This window comes from Anabrus simplex, chromosome 1 (genome assembly GCF_040414725.1).
Source record: "Anabrus simplex isolate iqAnaSimp1 chromosome 1, ASM4041472v1, whole genome shotgun sequence".
NCBI classification, from domain to species: domain Eukaryota; kingdom Metazoa; phylum Arthropoda; class Insecta; order Orthoptera; family Tettigoniidae; genus Anabrus; species Anabrus simplex.
In genome coordinates this window covers 1,611,154,125-1,611,175,523 of record NC_090265.1, presented here as the reverse complement: position 1 = coordinate 1,611,175,523, position 21,399 = coordinate 1,611,154,125, and the positions used below count along the sequence as shown (strand labels likewise).

General features: G+C 38.5%; 1 protein-coding gene across 1 annotated transcript; it reads left to right on the top strand.

Moving 5' to 3' along the window:
• The first annotated feature begins 378 nt into the window (after window positions 1–378).
• On the top strand, window positions 379–20,324 carry LOC136881145 (uncharacterized). The gene is made up of 2 exons (XM_067153812.2): window positions 379–862; window positions 16,983–20,324. The coding sequence occupies exons 1-2, from the start codon at window positions 533–535 to the stop codon at window positions 17,898–17,900; spliced, it is 1,248 nt and encodes a 415-aa protein (XP_067009913.2). The 5' UTR covers window positions 379–532; the 3' UTR covers window positions 17,901–20,324.
• Window positions 20,325–21,399: the final 1,075 nt, after the last annotated feature.

The window sequence follows — 21,399 nt, the reverse complement described above, 5'->3', positions numbered from 1 at the left end:
CCAAATTTCGTGGCAGAGCCGGAATCGAACCCGGGTCTCCGGGGGTGGCAGCTAATCACATTAACCACTTGTGGTTTGTTGTATGTTTACAAAAAAAAAAAAAACAGACTACTGATACTGTTAAAAGATATCGAGGTGCCTTAGTCCCCAATATTGTACTATTTTTTGGTTATTTATGGAATGTGCTATGCAACGACGCGAAGATAAACGAATTGAATTAGTGTTCTTGTCTTCAACCAAAGGAAAGACGATATTCGAGGATCTTCGATTGTGTAGTCGTTATGCCGACATCCACAGCGGTCTTTTCCGATCCAGGCTCGTTCTCGTTCCACCTAGATGTATCGATAGTCAGCGATACCTGTCTCTGTTTGGGGCCGGTCTTGGCTTCGCTTATAACGTGATTGTTGTGCATTATTTTTGGCAGATTATGTCACGCAGTTGTGCAATCTCTTGTAGTTGTTGAGACTTGAGAGGTATTCCGTGTGTCAGTTCAGAATTGTGTTGACGCTTGTTGCGTTTGTAAACCGCTGAAATGAGCATCCATAATGAGTCCTGGTCCGAGGATGATATTCGTGAACTTATTAATGAATATAAACGCCGGCCAATCTTATGGAATGACACTTTTGAGGTTAAGGACAAGCGTAAAAAAGTAGCTGAATGGAAGGAACTTGCTAACATATTCAATACAACTGTCGCTGACATACAACGGAGAACGAACAACCTGAAAAGTACTTTCTTCGATGAAGAAAAGAAGATGAAGAAAATGAAAACTGCTCGGCGCAAGAGCTACTCTCCATGGGTCCACTATGATGATTTAAAGTTCCTGGTAGAAACTCGGGACAGAGATGGCACATCGTCGGAGGTATTTAATATTGTTTTGTGTTGTTCTCACTTAAGAGATTTAATTTTTTATCATTTTAAAACCATGTGAATAGGTGGCCTATATTTTTCCAATTTTGATTAGTAGGTTGTATGGCCATTTAGGAGCTCGTAACATTGTTCATTAAACCGTCTGTATAAGTCACATTGAATTTATTATGTGATTAACATAATCAAGGAACATGACATACTCAGTTATAATGCTTTAGCCTATTCATTGTCCTTTGTGTGTAATGATTCCATAGTAGCCTATAGTATGTGGTAATTATAATACAGGAATAATGCAACAGAATGTTGAAACTTTCAAGGAATATTATTGGGGTTATGCATATACTTGCCCTTTTTCTTTTTTGTTTATGGTACTGGCTATTAATATTAGGAAATGGCCATGAAAATGCATTTAGACCAGCATTTGACACTAACACAGTTTGTTCACATTTCACTAGGTTTATATGTTACTCTGTGAGGGAGGTCTTTATTCGTTGGCACTGAGTGATGTGGTGTATCTTTCACATACTGAATGGTACAGGCTGTGCAAGCAAGTTTTGTCCAGCTTATGAAAGCATGTCCTCAGGCTACACACACACACACATATATATATTACATACAGTGTTTCAAAAAGAATATACGTATTTCGAATGCATATATTTATTAAACTGTAAGACATACGAATATGAAACTTTACACACATATTTACGAACCTCTCAAATTCAGATTACAGATGTTCAATATGTCCTCCATCAGCGACACAAACAATATCACATCGGTACTCAAATTCCTCCCATACTCGGGCTAGCATGTCCTTCGTCACCGATGTTATGGCAGTACGGATCCGGTTCTTCAACTCTTCCAGGTTCTGTGGGAGTGGGGGTACATAAACGTTGTCTTTAACAAAACCCCACAGGAAGAAGTCACAGGGTGTCAAATCCGGTGACCGTGGAGCCCAGCTGAGACATGCTAAGTCGCCAGCTCCTTGGCGACCAATCCAACGGGTCGGTAGAGTTTCATTTAGATATTCACGCACTTGGTGACTGCAGTGAGGGGGTGCCCTGTCTTGTTGAAAAATGAAGTTGTCTTCATGCAGTCTCGGAAACAAGCAGTTTTTTAACATAGCAAGATAGGCCCTACTGCTGACCGTTAACCGTGTTTCCATCAAAGAAGAATGGGCCGTAAACAGATGAGCGGGATATCGCACAAAACACATTGACTTTGGGCGAATCTCGTACATGTTCAATGACTGCATGTGGGTTCTGTAGGCCTCAAATTCGAACATTGTGTTTGTTCACCTGACCAGTAACATGGAAAGTCGCTTCATCATTTAACACGATGCGTTGTGCAAAAGTGTTATTGTCAGTAGCATCAAGAATCTCGTTACAAAATGCCACACATTTGCGTTTATCATCAGCATGCAGAGCTTGTAACAGCTGTAACTTGTACGACTTCATAACCAACCAACGTCTCAAAACATGCCAAATTATTGTTGTAGGCAGTTGTAACTTGCGACTGGCACGATGAGTTGATTTTGAAGGACTACGTTGGAAAGCAGTTTCAGTGCGTGTAACATTTTCTTCAGGAACACGAGGGCGGCCAGGACTCTTTCATTTACATACACATCCTCCTATCTACAAACTGTCGATACCATCTGCGAATGTTCCACCCATTTGGAGGATCAATTTGGTACCTCAACCTGAAACGTTTTTGCACTATAATCACGGAATTGCACTTCGCAAACTCGAGAACATAAAATGATTTCTGCTGCGGAATAGCCACTTTAAACACATGACGGTTACCAAGCAAAACAGAAGACAACTGACATCTAGCAGCTATTAATATAAACTAGACTATGTATTAGTTTCTCCAATAGCCGAGCCGAGGCGCAGCGATCGATAGTTTGACAAAATAATACTTTGTAACACGTACATTCTTTTTGAAACGCCCTGTATATTGTTTGGTGCCAACCAAGTCAGTCTGGATTGGGTCCTGTCCAACCTCTTGTGTATCATTGTGCTTGTAGTGAACTCTTTTCTCCTTAAGCTTCCTGGTCTTCTCAGTTGATTACGGTTCTTACTGTACTGTGCTTTATGTTGTCTATAAGGGAGATCTCTCTTGCCAGCTTGTAGGTAAGTCTTGAAGGCTTGAACCTGGTTAAGCTTAGGGCTGCTTTCAAGTTACGAGCTTTCACATTTTCTATCGTGGATAGGTCTCTTGTCAGTTTTAGTTGCATGTAGTCTAGTCCATAGGTCAAGATTGGTAAGATGTTTGTATTAAAGATGGCCATTGCTGTTTGTAGGGACAGTCTTTTGATTCCATAAATTGCTTTTACTGCAGCTGTCACTCTTTCCTTTATATTTAGTCTGTACGAGGTGATCATTGTTAGTGTGATGCCTAAATATCTGAATACGTTAACTATTTCCAGTGGGTTGTTGTAGTAGATGGTATCACCCTCGGCAAGTTTTCAGCCGTTTTTGCAAGATTATTTTTTAGTGTGATGAGTGATAGGTATATGTGCAGAAAATTAAACTGGCAGGAGCCAATACTAACTGCACATCTGTGTTGATGAATGTGAGCTGTAAATAATTTAGGCTTGAGAATGCAAGTATTTCATGCTTCTCTGTCGGGGGACATGGAAAGAGTTTCCGAGTCCATAGTAACTCATTAGGTCTCCACACATTCAATTAGATAATCAGATCTTATGTTATAGATAAGAAAGGGTCCACCTTATCAATACAAGTTTATAAGAGTCTACTTACAGTACCGGTTTTGACTTTTTATACAGTCATCCTCAGCTGTACACTAATACCTTCATATAAGTCAAAGTTAGTTAATATGCCTTGCTTAGTAGAACAGTCATAATAATGGAGTGTGTCCAATGTTCAAATTGGGCATGTTTCAAAGTAAAAGCTGACTATATGTACAATCTAAAAATGAGTGTGGGTGTATCTTTTAGGCCTAAAATTTGTGTGATTAACTTATTTTAAAATACAAGTACATAAACACTTTAAAAGATATAGTACATATTAAATCACATGTTAAAATATGTAGTTCATGTTAAAATCCATTATGATGACTAGGAATTCATTAAAATGAGATTGACATCTTGCGTTTGTCGATTCTCTTATTTTTATCCAATATGAATGGAGAATGTTCGTATTCACATGCGGTGCTCTCTGGGATTCTGCTATATGTTAGGCTTATCCGCTAGTTTAATTAATAGAATCTTCAGTTATTGATGACAAGTCTAATATGTAACCAGAGGTAGATATGTGCAACTGTGATTGAATGTTGCCTTAAAGTATTAAAATACAGTCTGCTTTTGTGCATAAGTGTCAATTGCAGAATGGTGGCTCTTTTTTTGTCTAATTGCTGGTGTATGTTATTGCTGTGTCATATAATCTGACACAGCTCAACCGCGACAGCTGCTGTGTCATATAATCTGGCACAGCTCAACCACGACAGCAATAACATACACCAGCAATTATAGACGAGAAAAGAGCCACCATTCTGCAATTGACACTTATGCACAAAAGCAGACTGTATTTTAATACTTTAAGGCAACATTCAATCACAGCTGCACATATCTACCTCTGATTACACATTAGATTTGTCATCAATAACTGAAGATTCTGTTAATCAAATTAGTGGATAAGCCTAACATATAGCAGAACCCCAGAGAGCACCGCCTGTGAATACGGACATTCTCCATTCATATTGGATAAAAATAAGACAATCTACAAACGCAAGATGTCAAACTCATTTTAATGAATTCCTAATCATCATAATGGATTTTAACATGAACTGCATATTTTAACATGTGATTTAATATGTACTATATATTTTAAGGTGTTTATGTACTTATACTTTTAAAATAAGTTAATCCGAACGAATTTTAGGTCTAAAAGATACACTCACACTCATTTTTAGATTGTACATATAGTCAGCTTTTACTTTGAAACATGCCCAATTTGAACGTTGGACACACTACATTATTATGACTGTTCTACTAAGCAAGGCATATTAACTAACTTTGACTTATGTGAAGGTACTAATGTACAGCTGAGGATGACTGTATAAAAAGTCGAAACCGGTACTGTAAGTAGAATCTTATATATATAAATAAATAAATAAATAAAAAACTTGTATTGATAAGGTATAGGATAGGAGAACTATCAATACGGAAAATGAAACTAATAAATCAAGATAATCAGATCCTTACGTTTAGATCCACTGTTTGTGCACAAGGCTTCTCAACACCAAACTGGTGTGCACAAGGCTTCCACATGCCAAATTGGATTCTGTAAGGATATTGGTTTCAGTGCCAATCATACATTTAAAGCTGCTGTGTACAAGATTATGAAGTTACTTCAACTTGTCTTACTGTAGAATTAAATCTGGAGTGCATGTTACTGCTAGTAAAATGAAGTACAGATATTGTAATCTAATCTGTTGTCTGTCACAAGTACGTAATAGTTTTATGTTTTGCTGTCTGTATAATAAGTATGAGCTCTTACAGTATTACGAGATGTTGCTACGATATTAACCTATGTATAACTGGAATATGAAAGTACTACCTAGTTGTATGTATGTTTAGTCATCAGCCCAAAGGCTGGTTGGATCCTCAACAGCTCCACCATCAGCCGTCATAGATGGCTTAGGCATCACTGAAGAGGTGTACAAGGGAAATGAGGAGTGAGGTAGTTTCCCGTTGCTTTCCTCACCAAGCCAGAAGTTTAAAAAAATTTGAAAGTTGATTCTGAAGTCTTGTATGCTTCATTCATTCATTTATTTATTTATTTATTTATTTTATTTATTTATTTATTTATTTATTTATTTATTTATTTTCAGTTGGCAAAGTTAGGGTGTCTGGCCCTCTCTTACATGTAGTGATTGATTAATTTGGCTTTTTGGGAACCTTTTCATTACAGTAAATTCTTATCTAGTGTTTTAACATGCTCTGTTTCAGTGATCATTGCATTTTTTAATTTTTTTTTTCTTTTCATTTTTACTGTTAGGCCTACAGTAGCAATGTTCGAGTGTAAATTCAAGTGCTGTATGTTAGATGCACCAAAAATGTAACACATTACTGTTGATTGAATTTTATATTTTCATGTGTCTTAAATAAAAAAAGCCAGAAGTAGCGTAAATTTAGGGGGATCATCCATTATTCATTCAACTTCACTAATCGGCCAACTAGGGACCACAATAAGCCTCACTTTACATTCTGGCATTTGTTCATTTTTCGCTTGATCCACATCGTCTTCATTAGCTCACTGTGTTTAGCACGACGTTCTTCTGTCCATTTAGCACCAGTTGCCCGTTTTTCGTCCCGGAAAGTCCTAAAAGTCTTGATGGCTGCTCTGAAAAAATTTCGGTCTTGTGCATCTTCTCCTTGTTCTTTGAGATCTTTCTTGACATTAACGTACCATGGCATTGCCATTTTTGGTTTTGACTCAAATATACTGAAGATACGTTTCGTCCATCGAGAGTCGATCATCCGTCTTATATGACCGTAGGAGCGAACTCTGCCATTACGCATTGTGTCCGTGATCTTCTCTATCTTAGAGTATACTTCTTGCCTGGATTTTCTAATGTAGATGCCATTTTTGTAGTTTGGGCCAAGTATGGTGTGTAGATCTTTCTTTCTTTCCTCTCTAAATCTGCAAGCAAACATTTCTCAGACAGGATAAGGCATTCAGATGCATACAGCGATACTGGTTTGATGACAGTGTTGTAGTGACGAATTTTTGTGTTCAGGGAAAAGCACTTTTTGTTGTATATGTTGCGGGTGGTTTGGAAAATTACTTCCATTTTCTTGATTCTTGCTGCTGTGGCCTCTTTGTCAAGTCCATTTTGCTGAAGCCATTCCCCAAGGTATTTAAATTTACTAACACGGTTTATCGTTCCATATTTGGTGTTTAGTTGTGCCTTATCATCTTTGATATTTGACATTACTTCTGTCTTTTGAAAGGAAATTTGTAAACCTGTTTGTTCTGCTACTTCCTTCAACACATTGATCTGTTCTGTTGCACTTTCAAAATTTTCTGTCAAAAGGGCTATATCATCAGCGGACGCTAAGCAATCTATTTCCACTCCGTTTTTCTTTGTCCCAATCCTTATGGGTTTGTAAAGGTTTCTTTCTTTTAACGTCTTTTGCCACTCCTGTATTACCTTCTCAACTACACAGTTGAACAAAAGAGGTGGCAGCCCATCGCCCTGTCAAACGCCTGTCTTGATCTCAAAGGGTTCAGAGAGACATCCTTGGAATTTTACTTTGGATTTGGTATTAGTTAGTGTTGCCCTTATTATCGCCAGCAGTTTCTCATCGACTTCCATTTCTGCAAGGATGTTAAGCAACACATCACGGTCGATGGAGTCGTATGCTTTCCTGAAGTCTACAAATGTAGATACATAGGTTCGACCTCTCAGCATAAGGTATCTTATGGTTTTTAGTTTAAGTAATTGTTCTGCACTTGATCAGCCTTTCCGAAAGCCTGCTTGGTATTCCCCAAGTTTGTGTTCAACTTGCTGTTCTAGTCTTTCAAGGATGGATAGTGACACGATCTTGTAGGTTACTGACAAAAGAGAAATACCACAGTAATTGTTAACATCTCTTATATTTCCTTCCTTGTGTAAAACATGGATCAAGACTAGCTTCCAGTTCTCTGGTCGTTGTTCTTTTTCCTATATATCTACTATACAATGGTTTGGTGTAGGATGTCAATTGCTTCTTCCGGGGCATGTTTATACAATTCTACAATCACGGAGTCTTTACCAGGAGCCTTGTTATTTTTCAGTCTCTTTATGTGGCGTTTGATTTCATCGTGATTTGGTGGAGAAGATGGCAGGTTTTGGCTCACTGGTTTGTTTGTTTTGATGTGGTTGGCTGGTCGTTAAAATACTTAGCTAAGATTTCTCTGTTTTCTTCATTTGATGTTGCAAGAGTTCCATCTTTCCTTAGAAAGCAAAGGGAAGGTGCCTTGTACCTTGTATTCATCCATTATTATTAAAACAATGTGGGCTGATTGCAGAAACGGTATTTAGGCGATGTCTACGATTAAACAATGCCTAAGTATGGCTGCCACATTGCACAGACGTTATTTATCATTTATACACTGTCTAAAACCGATGTCCAACCGGTCATGTTTAAACACTGTATAACCTCAAATGAGAGTAGTGAATCACAATCAGAGGTTATATACCATGAAATATGTAATTTGTATTATCATGTCGAGACGATTCCGGGAAGAAAGGTTAGTCCGACGGCCTCTCTGTGGGTCGCCTGCTGCTAAATCGTAGCAATTTGTTTGACATGCACGGGGAGATAGATCTTAAAATAAGGTTTCGCTTTTCGAGAGGCTTGTTTCTTGAGACTGACAAAGCAACTGTCCGGTAACTGTCAACTTGAATACAGTTCTTGGCAACCGATATATTTTATTATATACATGGGGTAATTTCCACGAAATTATAAGTCACTTCGACTACATAAATATCAGAATTACGTGTCCTGATCGTCAGAGGGCTGTCACGTACATCAACCGGGAGGGATTCACTTATATTTACTGCGAAGTAAACACACATAATAGTGAAAATTTAAAAAATAGGTTGCAAATGGGTTTTTTTTATAATTATATATATAATCGTTTAAGTTTTCGGCAACTATCATATAGGAAAAGGCAAGTGGTGGTGATTATTGTTTGAACAGGACTGGGGAAGAAGAACCGTGGCCATAATAACAGCCCTAGTATTTGCCTGGTGTAAAAATAGGGAAACTACAGAAAACAATTTTCACGGCTGCCGATGATGCGTTTCGAACCTACAACCTCCAGAATGCAAGCTACATCTGTATGGCCCGTACAACACACTCGGTTACACATTACTATTGCTTCATCTTCCCTTCGTCGAAGCTACCGTATTTGAGGAGATACACTCACTGTTAACGACTCTGTAATGAAAGCTGCACTTCCCCATAAGGTGGCGTGTCGATAATGTTATGAGGTTTAATTTCCACTGAAAGTGATACTCTTATCTGTGGGCAAGTCATGCTCAGCCATATTTGATTAATGTGTAGGAAGACAAACAGCTGACTGGCGTTCGGTGCATGCACCGACGAATTTCATTGGTTGTGACAAGCAACGAGTTGCATGAAAGATACTTCTGTCTCCATTTTCAAACCAAAGTTGAAACTTAAGCGATGTCTAGTTAAACATCGACTGAATGTTGTTTATGCAATGGAAGATCGTGCTCGATTTAGACGATGCTTAAGGCTTAAAACTAGCCTACATATAGGGCCGACTGCAGAAATGAGGACTGGGGAAGAAGAACCGTGGCCATAATAACAGCCCTAGTATTTGCCTGGTGTAAAAATAGGGAAACTACAGAAAACAATTTTCACATCTGCTTGGCATCCCACCCAGTAGAACCTCTCTCCAACTTTTTCCAGGGTTTTCTTGATTCCAAGGTGTCCTCTCAAACCTCCCCCATGAACTTCCTTCATGACTTCCGCCACCATACTTCATGGGACAACCACGTGCTCCCAGAAATTCTTCCTGTCGCTGCGTTCCCAGGCACGCTTCAGCAACCCATCCCAGGTCACCAGCAAATCCCATTGCGAGTAGTATGACTTATTCTTGGGGCTGAGGTTACTGACGTGTGTCCATCCAGGCCTCGGAACATGGGTACTCTTCCACATCGGTCAGATGTCATCGTCATCCCTCTGTTCTGTGATCCAGGCGTCGCGACTCCAGTTTCCCTCAAACTCCACGGTGATCCTTCGGCAGGGAACTTCGTGTTCGCCCTCCCTCTTGGAGCAGAATGTTCACTCAGATTGTTAGTGTACCCCTTAATCCCATTTCCTGGTACAGGGTTGGGAATGATGCGAGATGAAATTATGTATGTTTTTATGGCTAGATGACCTTTCTGGTGCCAACTTTAATTGAGGAATAAATGAAAAAAAAATTAATGATGGTGAATGAAATAGCAGCTGGCCTGTGAATAGGAGCTGTCCTGGTATTTGCCTGGAAGTGAAAATGGAAAACCACAGTAAACCATTCTCAGGGCAGATGACAATGGGGTTCGAACCCACTCATCCCCCAAGTGCAGTGCTTGACTTAATAGCCATATGATATAGATGTTGATTCCCGTAGAGAACATGAAATATTTGTCCCGGATGAGTAAATTTATAATACCAATATAAATGGTCCGTTATTGGACATTATAAATTTTCCAGCTAACTCATTCCTGGTTGCCAGCATTTCGCCCTCATGTGCTAGGTTGGGCTCATCAGTTGGTACCTAGCACACCTACCAAGACGCATGGAATCAACATCTATATCATCTGATGGCCAAGCAGGCATCAATTTTTGGTAGTGAGACGAAGTCTCTCATAGTGCATTGGTACTGCCGGTGACTTCAAGTAGCCTATGCAGTGGCCTCCACGGTATGCACTAGCCATGCGTCTTGGTAGGTGTGCTAAGTACCAACTGATGAGCCCAACCTAGCACGTGAGGGCGAATCGCTGACAACAAGGAATGAGTTAGCTGGAAAATTTATAATGTCCAATAACGGACCATTTATATTGGTATTATTATAGCCATAGCACGTTAATACTCGCAGTGACTCTGCTCGATTGAAATTTATTCCTTCTTTGAGATTACAGCACCAGCAAAGTAGGTGATCAGTATTCAAACTTCTAGGCTTTCTTAATTGCAAAATAACCAGCTTTTCACCCAAATGTGGCAAGCAGGCTCATTGGTTGGAATGCCACATCTCTCGTAAGATGTAGGCTAACACACTGTTGAGATACAACTACAGGCCTCATTCAAAGCATAATGCAATGACAGTAAGTATAGCTGGATGCAACTAATAGGTTTAGATTTGCTGTTTCAGTCAACAGGGGGATTGTGAGAATCAATTTTTTTAGTATGTACCAAGTCATTAATAAAAAGTACAAAAAGGAATAATCAGTAAAGCTTATATTTTGTAGATTTAGAGAAGACATGCGACAGAATAACATGGGGAAATGGTGCATACCAGGGGCTTTTAATTCATGGCCGATAGTGCTTTCGCCCTAATCTTATCGGCCGTGTAAGAATAACTACTTAAATTGAAACGTGATTTACCGGGCTGAGTGGCTGTGACGGTTGAGGTGCTGGCCTTCTTACTCCAACTTGGCAGGTTCAATCCTGGCTCATTCCAGTGGTATTTGAAGGTGCTTGAATACGTCAGCCTCGTGTTGGTAGATTTACTGGCACGTAAAAGAATTCCTGCGGGACTAAGTTCTGGCACCACAGCGTCTCCGAAAACCATAAAAGTAGTTAGTGGGCTGTAAATCAAATATTCTTCTTCTTCTTGCATTAAGGCCTACTAGGGACCACGTTCCAATTTCAATTCTTCATCCTTAGTTGTTGTTCCTTTTCTTCCTTCATTGTTTCACTATGTTTCTTTTTTTTCTTTCTTCAGACCACTTTGTGCTGGTTTTCTTTGCCTCCCTCCCTTGGAATCCTTCCATCTTTAAAACTTTCTTCCTGAAAATTTATCTTTCCATTTCTTCTTCTCTGATGTTTCTTTTCAAATTTTTTTTGATCTCTTGAATCCAGGTGGTTGTTGACTTTTTCTTCCAAAGATACGTGAAGATCTTTTTGGTTAGTCTGTTGTTGTCTATTCTCTAAATATGTCCAAAAAATAGCAGCCTCCTCTTCCGTACTGTTATAGATATGTTTTCTATGTTCTGATAAATTTCGTTATTACTTCTTAATTTCCAAAATTCTGTAGTTTTTAGAGGGCCTAATATTTTTCTTTCTTCTTTCAAGTTTATAATTGAATACTAAGCATTCACTGGCATATGAGCATTCTGGTTTCACAACTGTGTTGTAGTGCTTTATTTTTAAGATTTTTAGATAAACATTATTATTATTATTATTATTATTATTATTATTATTATTATTATTATTATTATTATTATTATTATTATTATTATTTCAGTGAAGCCTATGGGTGACTAAGCTATACTTCGCTACCTGTATTTTAATTTTATGATGCTTTCCAGATTCACAATAAATTTGTATAAAAATTAAACAAACTGCTTTGAGAGCATAAGTATGACTTGTTTTCGTGATAAGTAAATACTGTACAATGAATACGAAATTAGGCAATTGGAAGAAGAAAACTTTCTTGATAAGTAAATACTATGAATTCTTGAAAGAAGGTAATGTAATGGTGAAAACAACCTGGTCTCTCTAACTACACACACACACACACACACACCGACTTGAATGGAAAACGCAACACTGCTTTCCATTTCAGGAAGTTTTGGTCTCTCTTTCTAAGTCACAAATCTTTTTGGTCAATATGACATTAAGGAACCACACGTGGGTGACTAGAGTGGGACATTGATGATGGTGATGATGATGATGATGATGATGATGATGATGACATTAAGGTTGAATAATAATTGGGTAATGCAATGTTTTGGTATCCTGGCCATCATTGTCATACATTTATGTTACCTGTATCATAGAAGTATCCATCATTCGATTGTATTGTCTAAATCCTAGCTAAATGGTTAGCATTGATGCCTTGGGTTCAGATCATGCAGATTTGAATCGAGTCTTGGTTAATTCCTGTGACTCAGGGACTGGGGTTTGTGTTTGTCACATCCCTCCACATGGGGTATCCAGTTGTAAAATGGGGCAAAATCTACATGTGCTACACGGTTTGCACCCATGACCCAACCAGGATGTGGAAAAAGCGATAGAAAACCCAAATGATTGTGACCCAGCTATGCAGACTAACCTAAAAATTGTTACCAATCACAATAACTTTGAAAAACAGTGACTGATGCATATCTGTTACCCATCCATGCATTGACCAAATTTGCTGCGGATCATGCTTTTCCTTGACCAGCTTGTCGATTTTGGCATCCATGTTGAAACTTGCAATGTACAGTGTGTTCTCGAGATGTTGATTTGGTATCAAGAGTTCTTGTTTTGGACTTAACATGATTCATTCTGGAACAATTCTGAAGTGAATGCCACAAAGTGGTTCCTTCATCTTCGGAATCAAGACATGTCACAAGGGCTTAAGTCCGGAGAGTATGATGGATGGTACAGCAGTTCCCAGCCCCATTGACTGAACAAACCAGCCACAGCTTGCACTGTATGTGGCCTAGCATTTCCATGGAAAATAATGGGTGGGTTCTGCAGAAAGTGTCACCGCTTCTTTCTCAAAACTGGTACAGGTTATATTCCAAAAATTAACAGTAATACTGCACATTGACAGTTGCTGTGGAGGAACATAGACCTAATGCTTTAGGATAACAGTCGTACACGAGAATAACCATAACTTTCACATTGCTGGGGTGGTGACCCATTGTGGCTTGTATGATTTAGCCCATGTCTCATCCAGCATAATGATACAGTGTAAGAAAGCCTCTCCTTTGTGCTCATAGTGCTCCAAGCACAGTAGTTACGAGCAGCGTTGTATATGTGAAGCACAGTCATATGCGCTAATCCGGTGTCTCAGGCCAGCTGACGAATTGTACAGTGTTGATCAGTGTCCAGTAACGTAGCAACGTAACTTCTTCTCTGACACTAGGACGACGTGACCAGCCACATTTTGGCGTCCCTCGTTGAAGGTCACCGTGCCACTGTTTTGTAAGGCAATGGAGATTCCCCGCAGGCCTCTTGAAGACCTTGATGACACTGTCATACTGTATGACCTCTGGCACATACAATCTTTATCCAACTCCGTTGTTCCTGTTTCAAAAACATTGTGACAGCCCTACCTTAGACTGCCAGCTACCACAAGGCTCTGAACCTTTGAACTTGGTGAGAAGCTTAACATGAGTTTGTCTTCTTTGCAAATTTTGCCTGCAAAAGTCTGAGCTGGTCATAAGAGCTTTGATGTGATCAATCACAGTATGCACTAGTTGATCTTAGCAGTTACGCATTTAGGTCATTCATATGCAACGAGATATGTCACAAAGACAAAATCTGTCATCCATTTCAGATTGATAAATTTCCCTGACTGATTGATTCCCTGTTGTTTACATGAACGGCTGTATATTGCTCCTCAGATCTAAGACCTTTTAAGAACCTCCTCAGCTAATGCACGACTACAACAGACCCATCTCCGTGGTCCACTTTGTACTCTTGGGTCAAAAGTTTTGGTAGGCCTGTTTGTTGATGCTTCAATCCTCTTGCTCTTGCCTCGACAACAGCCACAATAATATCCATGACATTCTCAAATTCATTAGTTCCATGCACCGATTTTCGTGGTGAATTAAACCATGTTTATGAACATTTCATTATGTAAGTTAAGATCAAGATGCTGGAGCAGTTTCTTTATGGCTTCGAGAATATCAATGCCTTTCATTGTTCCCTTCATAGGGGATGAGTGCTAGCAGTTCTTCTGTTACAATGAATTGCCACAGTCAGATAGCCTATTGTGCCGTGTCCTTCACATCTGTGCTCTTATCTGAAGCAAATGAATATGACATAAACTCAGACCACTTTTTCTTCATTGTCACTGACAAGTTCTTCAACATGTCATGCTACATTTATCCAGACAAACTCAGTTCTTTAAACATTTCCGTAATACTTTGGTGCAGAATTTTCCTTGCGACAATACACACTTTCTCTACTCACCGTTCAAGAAATCTTTTGATTTTTAGTACATTTTTCAGTTTTTACATAACTTACTTTGAGACATGGTTTGTACTCTTCTGCACGCCGCCACAAATGTGGGAAGAGCGGTAGAAAAAGAAGACTCATTGATGCCATATTGATGGAAGCTGGACCCAAAACGATTATGATCTCACCCTAATGAAATAAGTGTAATATTATAATATAACAATGGGTTATGGCTGACACAGTGAACCTGCACGTGTTTATACACAAGTCTCACAAGTATAAAAAACCTTAAGAGATTTATCTGGACAAGCTTTAGACAGTGCTCCTGGATGAACTGCTGCTTCAGCCATCTACCTGCAACATTTGTACACTAAGTACCGGTTGTTCCTGGTAGACAGCTGAAGCAGCATATATTATTTCTTATTAATTTTTGTAGGATTTTATGTAAAGTATCAAATTTGCAGCATTCTTAATGAACCGGGAAAGTATCTTGCAATTCTAAATACCGCAGTGTTTTTTAGTGGTCCGTAGGCTTCTTTGAAATTTTTTAAACAGCTCACACTGCCTGTAAGGTTAAAAAACCCTGATGGAGACAATGCCATGATATTATGGTGTCAAAATTAGACTATTACGAGGGCTATGCTGAAAGTTTTTAGCAGAGTGTGAGAAAAAAATTATTTGCAAAACAACAATTACAACTTTTCAAAATACTCTCCATTAGCACGTATACATTTTTCCATTCTCTGAAACTGCTTAGAAAATGTCTCAGTCCAAGCTTCTTTCGGGATGTCACTTAGTGCACTCTCGTACACTGCAATGGCTTTTTCATCAGACGAAAACTACTGACAACAAATTTTTTTTCCTTGGTCTTAGGGAACAGGTCAGGTGAATAGGGGTATGAGATAAAACTCGGACTTTTTCCTTTTCCAAAAAGTTCATTGTTCTGGCAGCCCTGTGCACAGATGCATTGTCATGATGCAGCAGAAGGTGCCCACTCTTGGACTTCGGGTGCTGTGACCTCCATGTGGCGGATACTTTGGGAAGACAATTGTTCATATACCATTCAGCATTGACTGTACATATGACGTGTGTCTAAGGTCACATAGGCGAGATGCCCATTTTTGTAAGAAAAAAAAGTTGCCACCATCCTCTTTCCAGAGCTCCGATTTCATCAAACTTTTGTGGGTGGTTCCTCCCTGGAAAGCACCACACAGAAGACTGTCTCTTCATTTCAGGGTCATAATGGTAGACCTGAGTTTCATCACCTGTGACGATATTGTAGGTTTCTTTGGACTGCCCTCCATTTAATTTTTGTAGCATGAAACGACACCAGTCCACTCTCGCCTCCTTTTGGCTTTCTGTCAGGGAATGTGGCACCCAATGGGCACATCTCTTGGTAAGGCGTAAATAATTGTGAATGATGGTCTGCGCTGCTGTTGACCCAATATTTAGGGTCCCTTCAGTGTCACAAAATGTAAGATGTAGATCTTCTTTGATCATTTTCCTCACAGCTTCAATGTTTTCCTGAGACCGAGCTCGATAGCTGCAGTCGCTTAAGTGCGACCAGTATCCAGTATTCAGGAGATAGTAGGTTCGAACCCCACTGTCGGCAGCCCTGAAAATGGTTTTCCGTGGTTTCCCATTTTCACACCAGGCAAATGCTGGGGCTGTACCTTAATTAAGGCCACGGCTGCTTCCTTCCCACTCCTAGCCCTTTCCTGTCCCATCGTCGCTGTAAGACCTATCTGTGTCGGTGCGACATAAAACAACAACTAGCAGTTTTCCTGAGTCACAGCTGTTGCTGGGCGGCTGGGACGAGGTTCATCTTCAATTGACTGCCGACCCCTTGAAAACTTGGGAAACCAGTTATCAACTGTGGCCGTAGAAGGGGAAGCCTTACCAAAAGCACACAGCAAAGAAGAATGGCATTCTTCGGCTCGTAAATTCTTTTTATATTCATAAAAAATCATTGCACAAAAATCGCAGTGCGACATCCATCATGCACCGTGTCCGACTCAGCACTGCCTGTGCTTTCTTCCCACACTGTCGAGGAACCACCACTGGGAAGGGTTGCGCGCGCATGTTCCAAGGTTGAGAAACATTGCTCTATCATATGAAAAGAATTCCATTGTCCTCAGAATTACAGTTTACGGGCTGCTAAAATCTTTCAGCATAGCCTTCATGCAGGGAATATAAATGCTCAAGTTAGAATGCTAACAAGCAGAACATTAATGCACAGGAAAGAGATGGAGAGCAGCAAACACACAATATAAAATGCACATAAGAATTAGAAACTTTACCAAACCGAAAGTGTCTAGAATGGAATAGACCAGAATGCTAGCCAAGAAGCAAAAACGATTATGGAGGCTCTTAGTTTATTTATAGAGAGTTGCAGACAGAATTCTGAAGTGTACAGTTATATTGAAAACATGTGTATCTTTTACCTGTTAGTACATTGTGTTTTCTCTTATTTTTTCAGTCTGAAGTTGTTTCTGGCAAAGAAGATCATGTGGAACACATTGTACCTGTGGAGATAGAATCATCAGATCCACCCCTGTCATTAACTTCTCGACTTGCTAATACTAGAATGACAACACTGCTTTCAGAAAGGGCATCCAAGATGCAACCAACAGAAGAAGAAAGGACAACTGTTACCAGGAGGAGAACAATACTTTCAGAAACAACATCAAGAACACCTCCACCTGAAGAAAACAGTACTCTTACTGGACGGAAAATTTTAACAGCATCTAGAATATTACCTAGTGCAGAGAAAGAAGATGCCTTTTCTAGATCAAGAACTTTATTGTCAGAAAGAGCATCTCGATTCTTTCCAGCTGAGGGAAAAATTAACTTCTCTTCTTCTGTGTCACCGAACAGGGGAGAATCAGCTCAGACGTCACCATCAAAGACATCTCCATTTTCTACTTCCAGTTCCAAAATAGCGTATTACCCACAACTGGGAGGTTTAGGCAATTATTCTCCTACAAAGAGGTCAAGTTTATACCCTGATTTAGGAAGTCCTACTCAGTACACTAGATCTGAGCAACATGTAGAAACTTCTTCTCAATATTCTCCTACAAAATTGGTCACAGATACCGCTTCAAGAATATCTCCGGAGACAGAAAGAATAACAAAACGTCGCAGATTAAGCAATTCAGAGGATTCACCTCCATCACCAACCAAAGTTAGAAGACTAGTAAGAGATGATGATCATGCAGACGAGAATGGCTCTATTATATCTCATGTGTTATCAGATGACTATGATTTATTTGGTGCATTTATTGCATCTGAAATTCGTAATTTAAAACATGAGTCCAGCAAAATGAAATTGAAGGGCATGATTCAGCGATCTATTATTCAGGTTATGGAAGAAGATAGTCGTATGTCTGGAAGATAGTTTTGCTTGCTCTATTGAGCTTACATATGTTGATAGCAATGTGTAAGATGTGTAAGCTTATATACAGTTTATTACTGTCACATACACACTGCACTGAAAAGAAATTGTTCAAGTATTTCTAAAAAAAGTTGAGTTTTTTCTATGTTACAAGTGCAGCATGTTGGTCTCAGAAGGTTAAATACATATTTCTGTCCTTAATTATCAGTTTCAATCTTTGTATAGTTATTCAGAGTTTAAGGAAGGTATACAGTTTGAAGATTTAAGATGATTATAGGAAACCATACTTTGTACCTGCATTTATTATGTGCCTTTAGCCTGAGATTCCTCTAAACGATTCACTTGCAATTGCTTGGGGTTTATCATCCTGATGACTGATTCCTTAAAATATCTTATATGACTCCAGGAAGTAATTTTTTCTTGTAGATTTAGTTGATGTGAGAAGATTGGATTATGATATGATATGTGATTGTACTTTATCGTGTTGGTTGGGATGCACTTTTCTTTTGTATTTTAGGGTATGCTCTGATATATCTTTAAGAGCCTAGTGTATTTCTAGATGCTGGGCTTTGCTGTACTCTAATATTGTAGGCTGTCTATATTTTATATTTTCCCAGTGTGATATATATTTATCTATATTTTTCCTGAAATTGCTGGTGTCATTATCTTTACTGCCATATTGTATGTCACATTCCTGTTTAATGGTAAAATACTGAGCTCTGATAACTTGATTCATATGTGGTCCTCTTAGGTTGTTACCAGTTCCATTTCTTCACTAGTTATTACAAATTTTAACTAATTTGGAATCTCTGCTATATTATTCTCTTGCAAGACCATGTCTTTTTTAAATTTTGAAGCACCTGATTAACTTTTTTGCTCCCAGCATATTTTCTTTATCCTGAAGTCAATCTTAAAATGTATGCCTGTCGGTATTGCTGGTGATCCCCAAGGGTACCTCGTACTGGGCCAATATGTATCCAGCCTATGAGCTCAACTTAAATACTGGAGATAGCATGATCAGCTTCAGCTGATATAATTTGTTTGAAGGAAAATCTTCAGCCTCATAAAAGAAGACTTTTACTCCAACTCTCACCTTTCAAGTTAGACTTGGAAGATATTTCTTTGGCATTCCAAATTCATAAGAAAGAGCAATTTCAAGTTTTCAGGTTGCGTCCATATATTACACCTCTGCAGTAATAATCATTCTCTTTTCTTTCAAAAATTTCTTGCCTTTGAGAGTACACATGCAGATACAGTAGAAGGAGAGTTCTGGTCTGTACCATTATAATGAAGCACATTGCATTGCAGGAGGAAGTCATTCTCAGAAATCCATATACCTGAGAAAAGTGTTTCCTAAAGATGTTACTCATATACGATTGAAAAGAAGATGATGAGGATTGAGTGTATTTAACCTACATAGGCTATATATTTAATGTCTTGAAGAGGTTGAATAATATTTTGATGTTTACGGTTTTGAAATGAAAGTATTTGTTTTACTAATTTGACCTCAGTAGGAACAATCCAACAGTATTTTGTAGATCATTTTCATTTTTTTATGTTTTTAACTTGCAGATATGTTCTGTACTGAACTTTTTTCACTTTACTTTCTTTAATAGCTGAATAATTTGATTGTGTTTTAATGTTGTATGACATCTATGTTAGATCAACAAACTGTTTGCCATTCCAAGTTTTGTGCTTTTTCCTTTGGTTTTGTTTTTCACAAGTACTAATTTTGTGTATTGTGAATAATTTAGGGCACCTGATCTTGTCTTTAGAAAGACATTTGACATTTCCACTTCTCTGTCAGGAAAATCACACGGCTCTGTCTCTGACCACTCCCTATTTTATGGAGAGTTAAATTTCATCATTCTCTTCTAAACACTTAAGAGAATTTGCTAGTGGAATCTGTTGGAATGGAATTTTCTATGTTCTTATTTTTATGTTGCCAAATTTGAATTCAGTTGCTAAATATGATGGTGCAATGTTTTATTGTCTGCAGTAAGTTATAACAAGTAGAGTATTGGACAGCTGTTTTAAATGGATAATGCATAATGCATAATCAAATAATTTTAGATTAATGTTTCTGTATCTTTTTCTGACGGACATTATTGGTGGTGATGTAACATGGAACTAATCTGTGTAATGAATCTAATCAGCTTATCTTAATAAGTTTATTTATTTTGTAACTTTTAAGTATAATATTTTCAGCATTATTTATAAATTAAAATATTAATATATTATTAACTGACATAATTTATTATGAGTCAACATAATTTTGAATATTTACATTTTCTTTCACATTGTTCTTAGTATCCTTAACAGAAGTCATATGAGACCAAAGAAATAATGTAAAAGATGTTTCCCTGGCAGAGTTTTTTATATATTAACAAAACTGTATTTTTAATTATGTAAAATAAAGTTTTAAGGTTTTATGTATTTTTTGTAACTTTATTTTACTTCAGGTCCCCTGAGAACTTACGGTATTGTGCTGTATTTATTTTTATTGTAGACAATTTTCTCTTATTTGAAAATATCCATTTTAGAGATTGAATTCATCCAAGCTATAGTACAACTTGCGAAGACAAGGATGCCATAAACATGTTGTTGAGTATGATATTTTAATTGTGAGAGTCGTATGTTGATAGATTTATCGGTGTACTGTCCAACTCGTCGGCTGAATGGCCGGCGTACTGGCCTTTGGTTCAGAGGGTCCCAGGTTTGATTCCCGGCCGGATCGGGGATTTTAACCTCCATTGGTTAAATCCATTGGCCCGGTGGCTGGGTGTTTGTGCTGTCCCCAACATCCCTGCAACTCACACACCACACATAAGACTATTCTCCACCACAATAACACACAGTTACCTACACATGGCAGATGCCGCCCACCCTCATCAGAGGGTCTGCCTTACAAGGGCTGCACTCGGCTAGATATAGCCACACAAAATTATTATTATTATCGGCGTGCTTTTCAGACCAGTAATAGCTAAATTAACACTAAAACTGTTGTTAAAATTGTATATATCATTCTCATACCATTGAATCTGAAATTTGGAAACAGTCTTACAATGAAAGGAATAACTGTCTATAATGATGTATGTATATAATGAGTAGGTTTTCACCGTATTTATCTGTCAAGTGCTATCTTGGGATTAGTGCTGGGAGTGGAACAGTTGCTCCTATGATTACTATCAGTAGGAGTGCAGCATCACCTCTGGTATTCTTCAGTTGTAACTATTACTTAGGATCAAATCTCATTGCTTCAGAAAGTGTTAGGAGGACAGAGCAACAGTACTGCATGTATGCTCACTTACACTTGTATGGAGCAGGCATGCGAGCAACATGGTAAGTACAGCTTTACATGCAAGAAGATGAATAAATGAACTGTACATGCGTGCGTTCTCATTTATCATTACTGCCTAATTATAGATTACTAAAACACTCAGTAAAATGCCAAGAAAGCCATATGATGCTTGGCAGTTTTTGAAGTACTGGTATGTGATGG

Excerpts from the sequence above, each read along its gene's own strand:
- LOC136881145 (XM_067153812.2), top strand. The coding sequence starts at position 533 with ATGAGCATCCATAATGAGTCCTGGTCCGAGGATGATATTCGTGAACTT. Across the intron at positions 863-16,982 it reads GAGATGGCACATCGTCGGAG|TCTGAAGTTGTTTCTGGCAA; the intron begins GTATTTAATATT and ends TTATTTTTTCAG.